At 41.6% G+C, this 15,515-nt stretch overlaps 1 protein-coding gene, 1 long non-coding RNA gene and 1 pseudogene across 5 annotated transcripts in view; 2 read left to right on the top strand and 1 right to left on the bottom strand.

Moving 5' to 3' along the window:
* The first annotated feature begins 1,644 nt into the window (after positions 1–1,644).
* LOC112430704 (uncharacterized) lies at positions 1,645–4,563 on the top strand (annotated as a pseudogene).
* Positions 4,564–6,706: 2,143 nt separating this feature from the next.
* Positions 6,707–9,513, bottom strand: LOC143420347 (uncharacterized). Its single transcript, XR_013100163.1, has 2 exons — positions 9,225–9,513; positions 6,707–7,249 (listed from the first exon to the last, which is right to left on the bottom strand). It is a non-coding gene; the product is annotated as an uncharacterized LOC143420347 (long non-coding RNA).
* Positions 9,514–11,238: 1,725 nt separating this feature from the next.
* The window catches only part of LOC143420343 (uncharacterized), a 30,544-nt gene continuing 26,267 nt past the window's right edge, over positions 11,239–15,515 (top strand). For all 4 annotated transcript variants that reach the window (XR_013100161.1, XM_076888342.1, XM_076888339.1 and 1 more), the window contains exons 1-2: positions 11,239–11,361; positions 14,534–14,639. Coding sequence is in view for 2 of the 4 variants with exons in the window: in XM_076888342.1 (XP_076744457.1) it covers positions 14,622–14,639 (18 nt within the window). In the remaining 2 variants the exon portion in view is untranslated. The remainder of the gene's footprint in view (positions 11,362–14,533; positions 14,640–15,515) is intronic.

A 15,515-nucleotide genomic window follows, 5' to 3' on the forward strand; every position in this document is an offset into this window, starting at 1 on the left:
GATGTTACACACCTTGTCATTGGACTGATTTCTACTGCTGGACTACTCCTGGGGAGAGTAACAATACTCTTACTAATTAGCTCCCTTTCACACCTTTGGGGATATTTATTTTTGTGCTTGCAGCGCTGTGAGCCAGAACAGCGAGAGAAAAATCTGCAACAGCGACGAGCCGAATGCTTAAGTGAATCCCAGCAGCTGCACATGTGCTACGCTGATTTAGAGGATATCTTTGCTCTTCATAATTCATAACTTCATAATTACACCCTGTGTAATTATGAAGTTATTGAGCTGCACATACTTTACGACCTGCTTAAGTCCGAGGTCACAGCGTCTGTAGAGCAGCTGGAACATAATGAAGTCTACAAGGTTAAAGTTTTATCTTCACTTGTTGTTCTCTCTGCTGCTTGGTTTGATGGATCTGAGAGCTTTTGTTTTTATTACTGTTATTATAATTATCATTAATATTTTACTCTTTAAAAGCTTTAAAATAGTGTTTGTGTTTTGAAAAGTTGATTTAAGAATTGAACAGAAACATCTGTCATAAAAATCGCCCAAAGGCACGGAGACAAACTCAAAGGATGCAACCTGTAACTTTCTCTTCCTTCATGTCAGCACCATCATCGATTATTTATAGTAAATGCATATAGCAACAGTAACACTTTAGTTTGGATTTCATAATTTCTGTAACTGGAAAATATTATTTTGTTTAAAGACAGAAGTGACTGGGTAGTTGCAACATTAAAGTGAAATATTTAATAGTCTAATAACAGATTATGTGTTGAAGCTGTCGTTTCAGGAGGAGAGAAGCTGCAGAGAGGCGTGTAAGACTGCAACTCTGCTTCCTGGTCCCAGCTCTGGATAGTCATATTTTAGGGGGTTTAATAAATGTGTCCATATTTCTAGAAATGAGAGCTGCTCCATCCAAAGTGGGATGGATGCCGTCTCTCCTAACAAGACCAGGTTTCCTCCAGAAGATTTGCCAATTATCTATGAAGCCCACATCGTTTCTTGGACACCACTCAGACAACCAGCAACTTAAGGAGAACATGTGGCTAAACATGTCACTCCTGGTCTGTATCCCAATTCAGGGTCTGCCGCGTTTTAAGGCCGATTACGTCACAGCAACGCGACGAAGTCACTCCTGGGCTGTATCCCAAAGGCTGCTCGAAATGCGGCCCTCAAATGTTTCCTTCATTTCCCTGAATTTTAAAGATGTGTCGGTGTAGACTTCGTGGCCCAACATATCCCAGATTGCATAGCGTGGCGGTGGGTGTGGATAATTTTGCCGAAAAAAACGGTGGAAGCGGAGCGGCCAAAGTGTAAACGTTTAAAAGTAAGTACTGTTATGATGTCTCAACAGGACCTGGAAAAACTAGTCCATGCATTCATCTTTAGTAGGCTTGATTATTGTAACAGCATCTTTACAGGTCTACCTAAAAAAATCAGTCAGACAACTGCAGCTCATTCAGAACTCTGCTGCTCGAGTCCTCACTAAGACCAAACAAGTGGACCACACCAGTCCAGCTCTGAGGTCTTTACTCTGGCTGCCTGTCCGTCAGAGGATAGACTTTGAAGTTCTGATGCTGGTCTATAAAGCTCTGAATGGTTTAGGACCAAGATACATCAGTGACCTCCTGACCCAGTATGAACCTTCCAGATCCCTCAGGTCACCTGAATCCGTTTTTTTTATCAGTTCCCAGAGTCAGAACCAGACACGGAGAAGCTGCATTCAGATTTTATGCTCCATATATCTGGAACAAACTCCCAGAAACCTCAGATCAGCTGAAACACTCAGTTTATTTAAATCCAGGTTGAAGACTCACCTGTTCTCAGCTGCATTTGAATTACATTTTGAATTGCATTTGAATTGCATTTGAACTACACCTCTTATAAGGTGTAGTTACACACCTTATAAGAGAAGCACATGAGAAGAGAGGCGACCTAGCTGTATTGTGGCTGGACCTAACTAATGCGTATGGGTCGATCCCACACAAACTGGTTGAGCATGCTTTGCACCTCCACCATGTCCCCAGCAAGATCAAGGACCTAATCCTGGACTATTACGCCAATTTCAGGCTTAGGGTCACTTCTAGGGCAGTTACTTCAGACTGGCACCGGCTCCAAAAAGGTATAATAACAGGCTGTACCATCTCAGTTACGCTCTTTGCCCTGGCAATGAACATGGTGGTAAAGGCTGCGGAGGTGGAGTGCAGAGGGCCGTTAACAAGGTCAGGTGTTCGTCAGCCCCCTATCAGAGCCTATATGGATGACCTCACCATTACAACATCATCAGTTCCCGGGTGTAGGTGGATCTTGCAAGGTCTTGAGAGACTCATCTCATGGGCAAGGATGAGTTTTAAACCTTCCAAGTCAAGATCGATGGTACTGAAGAAGGGCAAGGTGACGGACAAGTTCCGGTTCTCAATTTCAGGAACCATTATTCCATCCATAACGGAACAACCAGTTAAGAGCTTGGGGAAACGCTTTGACTCCAGCCTGAAAGACTCTACTGCTATTCAGAAGGCAAATGAGGAGCTGGGAGCGTGGCTTATTAAGGTGGATAAGTCCGGCTTGCCTGGAAGATTTAAAGCCTGGATCTACCAGCATTCCATCCTGCCCCGAATCCTGTGGCCCTTGCTTGTCTATACAGTTCCAATAACTACTGTGGAATCCCTTGAAAGAAAGATCAGTGGCTTTCTTCGTAAGTGGCTGGGACTTCCCCGCAGTCTCACCAGCGCTGCCTTGTATGGGACAAGCAACAGCGTGCAGTTACCCTTCAGTGGTCTCACAGAAGAGTTCAAGGTGGCTCGCACACGAGAAGCCCTACAGTACAGAGATTCTAAAGACTGCAAGGTGGCATCAGCAGGCATTGAGGTAAGGACAGGAAGAAAGTGGAAGGCTGAGAAGGCAGTTGAGGTGGCGGAGTCACGCCTAAGGCAGAAAACACTAATGGGGGTCTTAGCAACAGGGGGAGCAGGCTTGGGGTACGTCCCAAAGGCCCAGGTCAGCAGGGCACAGGGAAAGGAGAGACACCAGCTACTCCAGGAAGAGGTCCGAGCAGGTGTGGAGGAGGAGCGAGTAAGCAGAGCTGTAGGCCTTGAGCGGCAGGGAGCATGGACAAGGTGGGAGGGCACCTTGCAGCGCAAGGTCACCTGGGCAAACATCATGCAGGCAGACTTCCACCGGATCCGATTCCTAGTGCAGGCAGTATACGACACTCTGCCAAGCCCAGCAAACCTCCATCTGTGGGGAAAGCGCGAGACACCTGCCTGTCCCCTGTGCTCTGGAAGAGGGACCCTAGAACACCTCCTTAGCAGCTGCCCAAGGGCCCTGGCCGATGGTCGGTATCGTTGGCGGCACGACCAGGTGCTCAGAGTAGTTGCTGAAAAGATTGCCTCAGCAATCAGCACCAGCAAGCATCATCATGCTCCGAGGAAGGCAATCTCTTTTATTAAGGCTGGAGAGAAACCCCAGGTGCGCCCACATTTGACAACTGGCCTTCTCAACACAGCCTCTGATTGGCAGCTACAGGCTGACCTGGGTAAACAACTAAAGTTCCCTCAGAACATTGCAAAAACATCACTCCGGCCAGACTTGATAATTATTTCTGAGGCCTCAAAACAGCTGATCATGCTGGAACTCACAGTGCCCTGGGAAGAGCGGATTGAGGAGGCTAATGAAAGGAAACGAGGAAAGTACCAGGAACTAGTGCAAGAGTGCAGGGGAAGGGGCTGGAAGACTTTCTATGAGCCCATAGAAGTGGGTTGTAGGGGCTTTGCAGGACGATCACTCTGCAAAGTCCTAGGCCAGCTGGGCGTGGCTGGGGCAGCCAAGAAGAGGGCCATCCAGGCTGTGAGTGAAGCGGCAGAGAAAGCCACAAGGTGGCTGTGGATTAAGAGGGCTGATCCGTGGGTAGCTACTGGTACGCAAGTCGGGGCCTGATCACCCCCGGCTGGGTCGCCTGGGCGAGGGTGTATGATGTTGTGAGACCCGAAACACCTGATGACCCTAGGATACATCACTGAAGATGCGTACCAGTGCATCCAGGAGATGTGTCTTTATAGTTAAACTCTGGCTGAGCCAGTGACGCCTAGGAAGAGTCTAGGTGACAACCAAGAAAGTTTGGTGACGACTGGAGAGACAGATGACAGCTCGGAAAGACGGCTCCAGGGGCAGGGTGGGCTAGCATCCCGGTCTGCAGTTTTCGCGAGAAAGCACCCAAAAAGCTATGGAAAGCCCTAAAGAAAGATACCCCCAGGAGACCCCGAGAGGGGGGGAGGATGAGGTCTCCAATCGGACGGACTTAAGGTTAACGACTAATGCAATGGAAAGGACTACGAGTAAGACATGTATCTGCGGCAAGCTGTGCAAGAACCAGCGTGGCCTAAATGTCCATCAGGCTAGAATGAAATGTTTGGAGCGGGAGAGTGAGGTGCAACGCACAGGTCCTGAACCTGGTGAGACGCAGGAGGAGCCCGGCCAGGAGGCACCCCACAGAGCCCAGTCCCTCCATGCACAGGACTCTTCCAATCCAAGCAGTGTAGTTCCACAACAGCGGATTAAGTGGCCCCCAGCCAGCAGTCAGAGCGAGTGGCAGAAGTTTGATGAGGATGTCTCCAACATCATACAAGCTGTGGCCAAAAGAGAGAGACCCGAAACACCTGATGACCCTAGGATACATCACTGAAGATGCGTACCAGTGCATCCAGGAGATGTGTCTTTATAGAATAAAGCACCAAATCCACACTTTTAAGCTTAAATTCTTTTTAATCAATTTTAAATCATGCTTTTTATTTTTGTTTTTTAATGTCTCTGTAAAGCACTTTGAATGACCTTGTTGTTGAATTGTGCTATATAAATAAACTCGCCTTACTGAATACTATGTCACTTATTTATGTGCAAATGTTTAATAATGAAGAACATTAAAGCATTACTGTTGGCCACATGTCGGCAAAGTTATGTGACATTAGTGATGTTTGTACTAACTTGGTTTTAAAGCCTTTAAAATATTCGCTGTTCAATAGTCGACCTTAATCTTACAGAGAATGTGATGATTTTATGGATAATTAAAGTCAGTCATATATCCACAAACACAACAAGCTGAAAGTCAGTGATGCTGCTCGGTTTGCAGTCCTGAATATCACGGCACAAGCAGGATTCACTGCACTGTTAATGTTAGCTATGTTATATTGCTGCCTCTGTTCGGTGGTGTCGAGCCAAACGGACTTTAACGTGTGTTTGAACGAGCTGACGGTTCACTCGTTAAGCTGAAAGAAAGATGCCTCCGTGCAAGCTTGAACATGTTGCGTGTGCCATCGGAACTGGATTTCAGTCTAAACTGGTGTCCGTGTTGGTCCTGCAGAGAATCAGAGTTGGAAAAGTTGTTAATGTAGCAAAAAACAAAATGTAATGCATTTTGTTCATAATCTCTTTAAAGTCATGATCTTTTTTTTTATCGCTGTCACTGGAGTGGGTAAATGAGTCTGCAAAGTTAAAAAAACAGATTTACATTTATTGTTTATTACTTTTATCGTCATCATCCCATTTATACACATTTAAGAAATAACGTGTAAAATAACCTTTTGTTTGCATTTGGAGACTCGGCGTTTGAACCATCCCAGATATCTGCACCAGGGAACCAACTTCTCAAGCCGGTAAAAAGGTCAAGGACACAGTTACACGATCGCTAAACTAACCTGTTTTTGAATAAAAGAAAACCATATAAGCATGATCCCTGGAATCTCGGTTTAAAAAAAGAGAAGCACTACAAATTACTTTTCTTATGTTTAGTATACAGGAGTTGCTGCTCACACTCTGAGTTGCACTAGTGTGTCTGTCAGACGCCCGCACGCGCAGTCACGCCGGACACTTCCTGACCTTATTTCCACGAGCCCTCGACTCAGCTGCAAAGTTCTTACGGGGTCAGTTTCATCAGAATTATCTGCCATCATTCAGACATAAGTTGAGCAATGGTTTAACCAATTTTTTCCATCAAGCCATGAAGGGATGCCGGAATTAAACAGAACATAGGATGTAAGTTAAGGAAATATAAGTTTGACCTTGGAGCACATCTCCTTCAGCGTTCACAATAATGGATTGCATTTCTCTCAGTCAACTGACTGTTTAGGGGGGAACGCGGCTAATAGTTAGTGGGCTCTGTGTTTGTTGTTTTTTAATCACACTAGGAGTGAACAAAAGCAGAAAACAACCCTGTAAAGATGCAGACTGTGATAGTCTGGTTTATACCACAAATCTTACCAGCTGTAACTGAGTTTTTTGTGGTTTAAGTTATAAGTACGTGTCAAGACTTCTGTCTCGCAGCAACATTGCCGATGTGATCCTTCTTTTTTGTTCCCTATTAATGATCTACGGTAATATGTGATATTGCCCCCATAAAATAATAAGGCTTTAATGAAATCATTGTGATACAGAGATTTGGATTCTTGTGCATGCAATGTGCATGAAGTAGATAAACAAGAAATTTAGTCAAGATTGGATGTACTTCTGTGTTTACCAACTGCTCCAAACTGACTTTATGCTTCATACGTGTCAACTCAGGGAACTCCTGTTGTGACCTCCCCTCTGTGAGCACACACGCACACACACACACACACACACGCACGCACGCACGCACGCACGCACGCACACACACACATGCACACACACACATGCACACACAGAAAGAGAGAAACAGAGATCATTAATGCAGAGGATTGCAGCAGCTCTTGTATTTTCACTCTCTGCTGGATTTTAGATGAACAGTCACATAAATCTCGCTCCAAATTATTTGAAAAAAACATCAAAGTATCACAGTATCGTGTTTTTTTGTTAGGGTCAAACTTCTCTTTGGGTAAAAATTAAGCCAACATCCAAGTGTCAAAGGTCGGTTTCAGGATGAAGGTCAAAGGGAAAGTCCCTGGGACGCTTCCGGTTATGTTTCCATCCGGCGTAGTCATCTGACGGGTCCGTGCTATATCGCCCTTCCTGACCCGGACTGGTATAACGTTTTGTAGAAAAGTTTGATCGATTCGCATGTCTGTCTGTGCTGTGCTTTACAAACACTCTTAAAGAAAAACAAACATCAGCCAAACACACGGTTCATCCTGATTGTCAGGTGTCGGCCATCCAGATTCCAGAGGTGCTGTGAAAGGTCATAAAGTTAACACTGTGCTGTAAAAAGAAGGCTGGAGTGCACAGAAACTGGTAGAGATGCAGGTATCTGGTCGTCCTGGGTTCCACAGACTATAAGCTAAAAAGAATAAACACATTAAGTTGCTGCACATTTGTAGAATAACATTTGAGATTACTTTAAAAATATTTTTTTATTACATTAAATGTAAACAGTCAAATGGAAGTCTTTCTAAAGTTATATCATGATATTTATCTTATGAAAAGCAGATTTTTGACAATTTAAGGTTTTTACATTTTTAGATAAAATAAACACAAAAAAACAAATAACAAGAACACAAAGCTGGCAAACCCAACCAAAACTGACCAAAATCTACTGAAAATACTCCCACACGACAGAACCTCTCCTCTGCCTCTCTGGCTCCATATCTCTCAATAGAACGATCTGTGGTTTGCTATCTCTCACCATCAGAACGCTCCACAAATCCTGCGAATGACTCACTTCCTTATAAACAGTGTTGGCAAGTTATTTTGAAAAAGTAATTAATTATAGTTACTAGATACTTCTTCAAATAAGTCACTTAGTTAGTAACTGAGTTACAAGATTCTGAAAGTAATGAATTACTTGAAAAGTAACTATAGCGTTACTTTAAAAAAACGTTTAACCCTCTGGGCTCCAGGGGATAATTGGTCATTTTTAACTACTTTTGATTTTACCTCCATATTTCACCTTTACAAACGATTTACTTTGCCTTGTTTGGCATCATTCTTTTCAGCACAACCTCACATGTCTGAATTTACAGTCATGTTCTCATTTTGACATACTGTACTAACACAATTGATCTAAAATCAGACAAAAACATAAAATCCGAGTAGAAAAGGTTATATATTTTACTGTAACCACCACAAACATGTTTAATGAATCACATTTCATAATTTTAAATGCAAATATTAATTGACAATTTTAAAATCATATGCAACAGTTTGTCGATGCAAGGCTGAGGGTGCTTTTGTAAGATCCAGGAAGAGGTGGCTGGAGGAGGGAGAACAAAATTCTGCTTTTTCCGGCTTGAAAAATACAGATCCAAAACCAACTAAATATTAATGGCACTGTCTCTGACAATCCTAGAGAAATTTCACATTTCTGTGCCAAATTCTATACTAAACTGTACAACTCAAACTATAATGAGGATGTCTCAACACTGTTTCTCAATAATATTAAAAACCTAAAAACTATTGTTGTGGAAGATAGAAGTCACTGTGACAGCCCTCTGACTGTGGAGGAAGTTTGTAATTCTATTTCTGCACTTAAGGCCAACAAATCTCCTGGCACAGATGGTTCAACTGCAGAGTTTTATAAATCATTTACTAATCTCCTGGCTGCGTTCTTACTGCAGGTTTTCTTTCATAGAAAGTATGGAGAATAACACCCTCCCTCCTACTCTTACTCAGGGTCTCATAACACTTATTCCAAAGCCAAACAAAGACTTAGTTCTTATTGATAGTTGGAGACCCGTCTGTCTGCTCAATAATGACTATGAGATTATGATTTTAGTACTTGCTAACAGAATTAAAGAGTTCTTGGACACAATTATCGATTAGACACAGTCAGGCTTTATAAGAAATAGATACATTTCTAATGACATTAGACTGGTTTTAGATCTACTTGATTACTCTGATTTGGTATCTGACAATAGCTTCATTCTCTTCCTGGATTTTTAAAAGGCTTTTGATACAATTGAACATCAATTTATGTTCCACTCTTTGGAAAAATTTAGCATTTTTCTGTAAAGCTTCAAAACCTTGTACACAAATGGCAATAGCTCAATTAAAATGACTAACGGCTCCACCCCGAGATTTGACCTGTTATACAAGGAATCACCATAGCTGATAAGGAGCTCATCATCAGCCAGCTAGCTGATGACACCACTCTTCTTGAAGAATGCAAATCAAATCCGTCCAGCCCTTAGTGTTATTAGTGATTTCTCTGAGGCATCTGGTTTATGTCTAAATCTAAAAAATGTGAATTACTAGCAATTAAAGGCTGCACTGCAAATGCTATCTGTAACATTTCTGTTAAAAAAGAAGTCACATACCCAGGACTGTTAATATCCCAAGACCAAAAGTCAAGATGCTCATCAAACTTCACTCCGATTATACAAAGTGTCGCGGTTCGAATTTTGAGGAAGAGACCTACGACTGAAAGTCCATAGTGGGTCAACACAAAATATTTTATTAAAACACCTATAAATGGTGAAAATAGACACTGCAAAACATCAGGCTCCATCTCCCTCCGCAGGGAGCGCAGACAGAGTCCTCGGAGGTGTTCAAAAAGTGTTTTATTACACACACACAGTACACGTACAGTGTGCGGGGAAGCCTTGATCTTTCGTCTTCTCCTTTCTGCTCTTTACAGAAAGCTTTATAGCCTTTAATGACGTCAGGACAATTCCCAGACCTCCTCTATGTTCAGAACAACAAGACTTTCCCAGAATTAATACCAGATGTTTCCACTCATGTTTCCTGGGAACCTAACCAATAGTGTGTAGAGTGTGTAGTTTTGTGAAATTGTGGGTTCAGGCCAAAGAGAGTTGACTATCCTTATCTGACCTGGGCCTGCCTGGACCTGCAGCCAAGCTGGTGCTTTCTAGAATGTGTTTTATTCTGCGTGCTCTGAAATAACTGATAAATGATACATGATAAACTGATGATAAGCTGATGATAAGTAATACAGACTAATGAAGTAATGATGAAATAATGACAGTGCATGTAAATGATAACACAGTGACAGTAAAATAACATGTTTTTCTTGACAAAAGAAACACAAAAAAAAGTTCAACCAGTGGCTGCAAAGGGATTTATCTCTGAAAGGTAGAGTTTTAATTACTAAAGCTGAAGGGATATCCCGACTGGCATATGCTGCTCTCTCCTTACATCTGGATAAGAAAATTAGTAAAGACATCGACCGCATGCTCTTTAATTTTATATGGAAAAACCATAAGCAGGTCCTCTTAGCGTGGACCCTCATTTATAAACACAACTTCTCACCACACATATAACTCATCTGGAACAACAGAGATATTTTATTTCTTTTATTATCACTTTTCCTGGAAACTTGGGTCCAAAATGGGATCCTATTGGTGGCTCAGCTGGTTAATAAAGAGGGAGTACGACTTACTTACAATGAATCCCTTACACTATATAATTTCCCGTAAGTGTTTGGGAATTCTCAATGGTGCTTGGTGCCATACCCTCAGGTACTTTAATGTTATATAAAAACACTGACAGTTCAATATCTACCTCAGTCACTCTCTCTGATCCAGCTGAGTCAGCAGTGGGAAAAATCTGCTTTTCACAGGAACTTGGTAACAGCAATAAGAGAATACGTAGTTTATTCCAAGAAGATATCGTGTCTCTCCCATATATATAATATCTTACTGGAACCGACATGTTCCAGATATCACCTGGAAGACCGTCTGGATGATCCCATAAATATCTAATTGTAAACAAGGTGAAGGAAATCTCATATAAAATTCTTCATAAATGTTACCCAGCCAGTCACTATATGGTAACATTTAAAAGAGACATAAATACTAATTGAACTTTCTGTGGGCATCATCCAGAAACTGTAGCACATCTTTTTTGGTACTGTTCCTCTACACAGAGATTCTGGAAGAATTTAGCAGTTTTGTTATTGTCCATATTTTAAGGGAGTTTTCTTAATGATGGGGAAATGTTTTATTCTGTTTCTTTAAGTTCACCAGGAAGAATGATAAATGTTTTTTATAATACATTTCTTAATACGTTTAGCTAAATGTTTTATCCATAAATGTAAGTTTATTAATAAAACACCATATTTCTGCTTTTTTATAAAGATATGGAATTGTACATACAATCAATATCAGACTCAACCAACAAAAAGGAGCAATATTTATATATTTTGATTTTTGCGCGTACTCATATAATTATTTTTTTTTACCCCCGGTTCTGTATGTTCATGTTCTGTTCTTTCTTAAACTTCATGTGTTTGTATGTTGTATACTTATTGTGTTTCAATAAAGTTCAGTAAAAAAAGTACGTTCTAAATGAAGCTTCAGACGTCACTAATCACGTGACTCTGGCCAAACGAATCAAGCCTCGACAAAGTGCTTCTGAAGCAGTGTGTTGATCTTTTTCACACACGCACCGGAGCGTCAGCTTCAAGCGGACCATTGCTACCTCTCACATCTAAAGGTAAGTGTCAAGGTAACTTTGAACTGAGTTCAGTCAGTCTCGAGTTTTTCGAAGTTTTCTGTTGCTCTCTGTGAGAGGAGACCGTTAAAGGCGAGGCTCTCCAGAGTGTAGCAAAACAGGAAACCACAGCTGCTGTGTGTGTGTAAGTGTGCAAACGAATAGATTAGAAGTGCAAGTGAGCCACGAGTAAAGAAAGGTCAAGTTTCGTGAGTTGTTTTTCTCAACACTGATCACGCGCTCAACACTCTACACATACTTGCATCACACGCGCGCTCTCGAGCATCAGTATTGTACAATTCTGGGCGTCACGTGAGTTGCAGGCGTTACCATATAACGGAAATCTCCATTGTTCTGTAGCTGAAGGCTTTTCAGTGAGTTTTTTGGACATCCTGATAATAATGAATTACAGTAGTGCAGCCTGGAAGTAATAAATGCATGAACTAGTTTTTCAGCGTCACTCTGAGACAGGATATTTCTAATTTTAGAGATGTTGCGCAAATGGAAGAAAGCAGTCTTACATATTTGTTTAATATGTGCATTGAAGGACATGTCCTGGTCAAAAATGACTCCAAGGTTCCTCACAGCGTTACTGGAGGCCAAGGTAATGCCATCCAGAGTAAGAATCTGGTTAGATACCATATTTCTAAGCTTTTCAGGGCCGAGTACAATAACCTCAGTTTTATCTGAATTAAGAAGCAGAAAGTTAGCGGCCATCCAGGTCTTTATGTCTTTAAGACATTCCTGCAGTTAATCGACCTCTGTTGGGGGTAGCGTTCAGATAGCTGCTCTGCTCTATGTTGGTACAGGGCATTGAAGATGATAACAGTGGGTGGATTATATTCTTAAACTTAGTTACAGCGCTTTCAGAAAGACATCTACTTTGATAAAGTCTACTCTCCACCGCTGTGTAATCAATTATTGTAAATGTAAATGTTATCAGGAAATGATCAGACAGGAGAGGGTTTTCAGGAAACACTGTTAAATGTTCAGTTTCTATGCCATATGTTAAAACAAGATCTAGAGTGTGATTAAAGTGGTGGGTGGCTTCTTTTACATTTTGAGAGAAGCCAATTGAGTCTAATAACAGATTAAATGCCATGCTGAGGCTGTAATTTTTAGCATCTACATGGATGTTAAAATCACCCACAATAATTGTTTTATCTGAGCTCAGAACTAAATTAGATGTAAAGTCTGAGAAATCAGACAAACTCTGTGTAAGGCCCAGGTGGACGATAGATGATAACAAGTAAGACTGGTTTTACAGCTGGGGTGGACAATGTTAAGCATCAGGCTTTCAAATGAATTGAAAGTCTGTCTTGGTCTTTCATTAATTAATAGGCTAGTGTGAAAAATTGCTGCCACACCGCCCCCTCGGCCTGTGCTTCGAGATTTCTGGTAGTTAGAATGACTCGGGGGTGTTGATTCATTTAAACTAACATAATCATCCTGCTGCAACCAGGTTTCTGTAAGGCAGAGTAAATCAATTTGTTGATCAATTATTAAGTCATGTACTAACAGGGACTCTGAGGAGAGAGACCTAATATTTAATAATCCACATTTCACTGTTTTACTCTTTGGTTCAGAGGTGGATACTGTATTGTTCTTTCTTTGTAATTGTTTATGTTTAAGTTGTTTGTTGCTGGTTTTTAGTTTGTTTTTGTCTTTTTGGAAGCTGACACAGTCTCTATGGAGATGGGTTTTTGGGGGGGTAGCAGGAGGAGAGAAGCTGCAGAGAGGCGTGTAAGACTGCAACTCTGCTTCCTGGTCCCAACTCTGGATAGTCATATTTTGGGGGGTTTAATAAATTTGTCCATATTTCTAGAAATGAGAGCTGCTCCATCCAAAGTGGGATGGATGCCGTCTCTCCTAACAAGATCAGGTTTCCTCCAGAAGGTTTGCCAATTATCTATGAAGCCCACATCATTTCTGGGACACCACTCAGACAGCCAGCAATTTAAGGAGAACATGCGGCTAAACATGTCACTCCTGGTCTGATTGGGGAGGGGACCAGAGAAAACTACAGAGTCCGACATTGTTTTGGCAAAGTTGCACACCGATTCAATATTGATTTTAGTGACCTCCGATTGGTGTAACCGGGTGTCATTACTGCTGATGTGAATTATGATCTTACTGAATTTACGTTTACCCTTAGCCAGCAGTTTTAAATTTCCTTCAATGTCGCCTGCTCTGGCCCCTGGAAGACAATTGACTATGGTTGCTGGTGTCTCTAGCTTCACATGTCTGAGAACAGAATCACCAATTACCAGAGTTCGACCCCCGGCGGGTGTGTCGCCGAGTGGGGGAAAACGGTTAGACACATGAACGGGTTGGTGGTGTACCTGGAGCTTCTGTTTAGGACTATGCTTCCTCCTCACCGTCACCCAGCCGCCCTCTTTCCCCAGCTGCTTGGGGTCTGCCGGGGAACAGCTAGCGGGGCCTACGCTATCTTCGGCTGCACCAGCTACAGGGGCCTGACTAGCTATGGGTGAATGAAGGGTGCGAAGCCTCCTGAGTCTCCAATTCAGTAATCCTGGCCTCAAGAGCTGCAAATATGCTACATTTGTTACAGATATCATTACTGCTAAAGGAGGGCGAGGAGTAACTAAACATCTGACACAATGAGCAAGAAAGTGCAGGAGGGACAGGTGAAGTAGCCATGGTGCTAACGAGTCGGCTACGAGCTAAGCTAGCGAAACAGTACAGAGAAAGTGAGTGAATACTTTGGCTATAAATTAGGTAGTGAGTACACAGAAAGTGTGCTTCGGATGAAGCACGTGAAGATTATACTATGAAAAAGAATGTATTTAAAAGTTGTTAATTAAATTGCTAAGCAAATAAGCTACTCAGAAACACCACTGTGTTTGAGCAGGAACAGGAAGTGATACTCTACCGCAGAGCGAGCGAACACCAAGTGACAGCGCCACCAAGAGTCTTATCGTTGCAAATCGGTGTGTCGGCCCACTGGGCATTTGATTCCAATAACAGGCCTCAGTCTCTCCTGCTACTGGTCTGCCATACTGCTAAATTTGGTATCCGTGCTCAAACCTTTTGTGTCTGTTTGCCCACTTGGGGAAGCAAAATTTTTTTGTTTTTTGTTGTCAGATGAACATATGAGACACTTTGACTCTTCAGTGCAGTGTGGAGCCTAACAAAGATCCGCTTTGTGTCCCAGCTGATCAGCAGGAGGAGAAGAGTCTGACGGAGCAGCAGAGGAACATTTTCAGCTACTTGGACTCAGCTCAGCCACTACAGAGAAAACAATGAGCTCAACACAGAAGGTGACAGACAGAGCAGGGCGATATGACCAAAAATATTTATCACGATATACATTTGAAAATTTGCGATAACAATATAACTGACGATATAATTGATGCAAGACAAAATACTTTACAACTCCACAACTTTATTAGTGCAAAAAAAACCCCATCAATGTATTTGCACTTAAACAAGTATGGGCTCAAAATGTGGTCATAAATATTTTGTACTTGTAAAAAAGATTTGTATGTGTAAAAAAGATTTTTGTATGTGTAAAAAAGATTTGTGTGCGGACTTAGAAAAAAAAAACCCCTCCAAGTTACAAGTGCGGATTTTGACCCTATTTTTCTTCCTTTCATCTGATTGTTACATTTGTGATTGACATGACATTGACCAATCAGATGAAAGGAAGAAAAATAGGGTAAAAATCCGCACTTGTAACTTGGAGGGGTTTTTTTTTCTAAGTCCGCACACAAATCTTTTTTACGCACACACAAATCTTTTTTACACATACAAAAATCTTTTTTACGCACACACAAATTCTTTTTTACAAGTACAAAATATTTATGACCACATTTTGAGCCCATAAACAAGCAGCTGTTTTTTATGTGTATTAAAATTATATAAAAATTTAACAGTGCAAATGCAAATGTCAGCCAATTTCCTCTGGAAATGCCTTTTGGTTAAACTGTCAGCAAGCAATTTGCATTTGCACTGTTACATTTTTATATAACTTTAATACACATAAAAAACAGCTGCTTGTTTAAGTGAAAATACATTGATGGATTTTTTGCACTAATAAAGTTGTGGAGTTGTAAAGTATTTTGTCTAGTGTCAATTATATCGTCAGTTATATCGTTATCACAAATTTCCAAATGTATATCGTGATAAATATTTTT

This window comes from Maylandia zebra, linkage group LG9, assembly GCF_041146795.1.
Source record: "Maylandia zebra isolate NMK-2024a linkage group LG9, Mzebra_GT3a, whole genome shotgun sequence".
Classification (NCBI taxonomy): domain Eukaryota; kingdom Metazoa; phylum Chordata; class Actinopteri; order Cichliformes; family Cichlidae; genus Maylandia; species Maylandia zebra.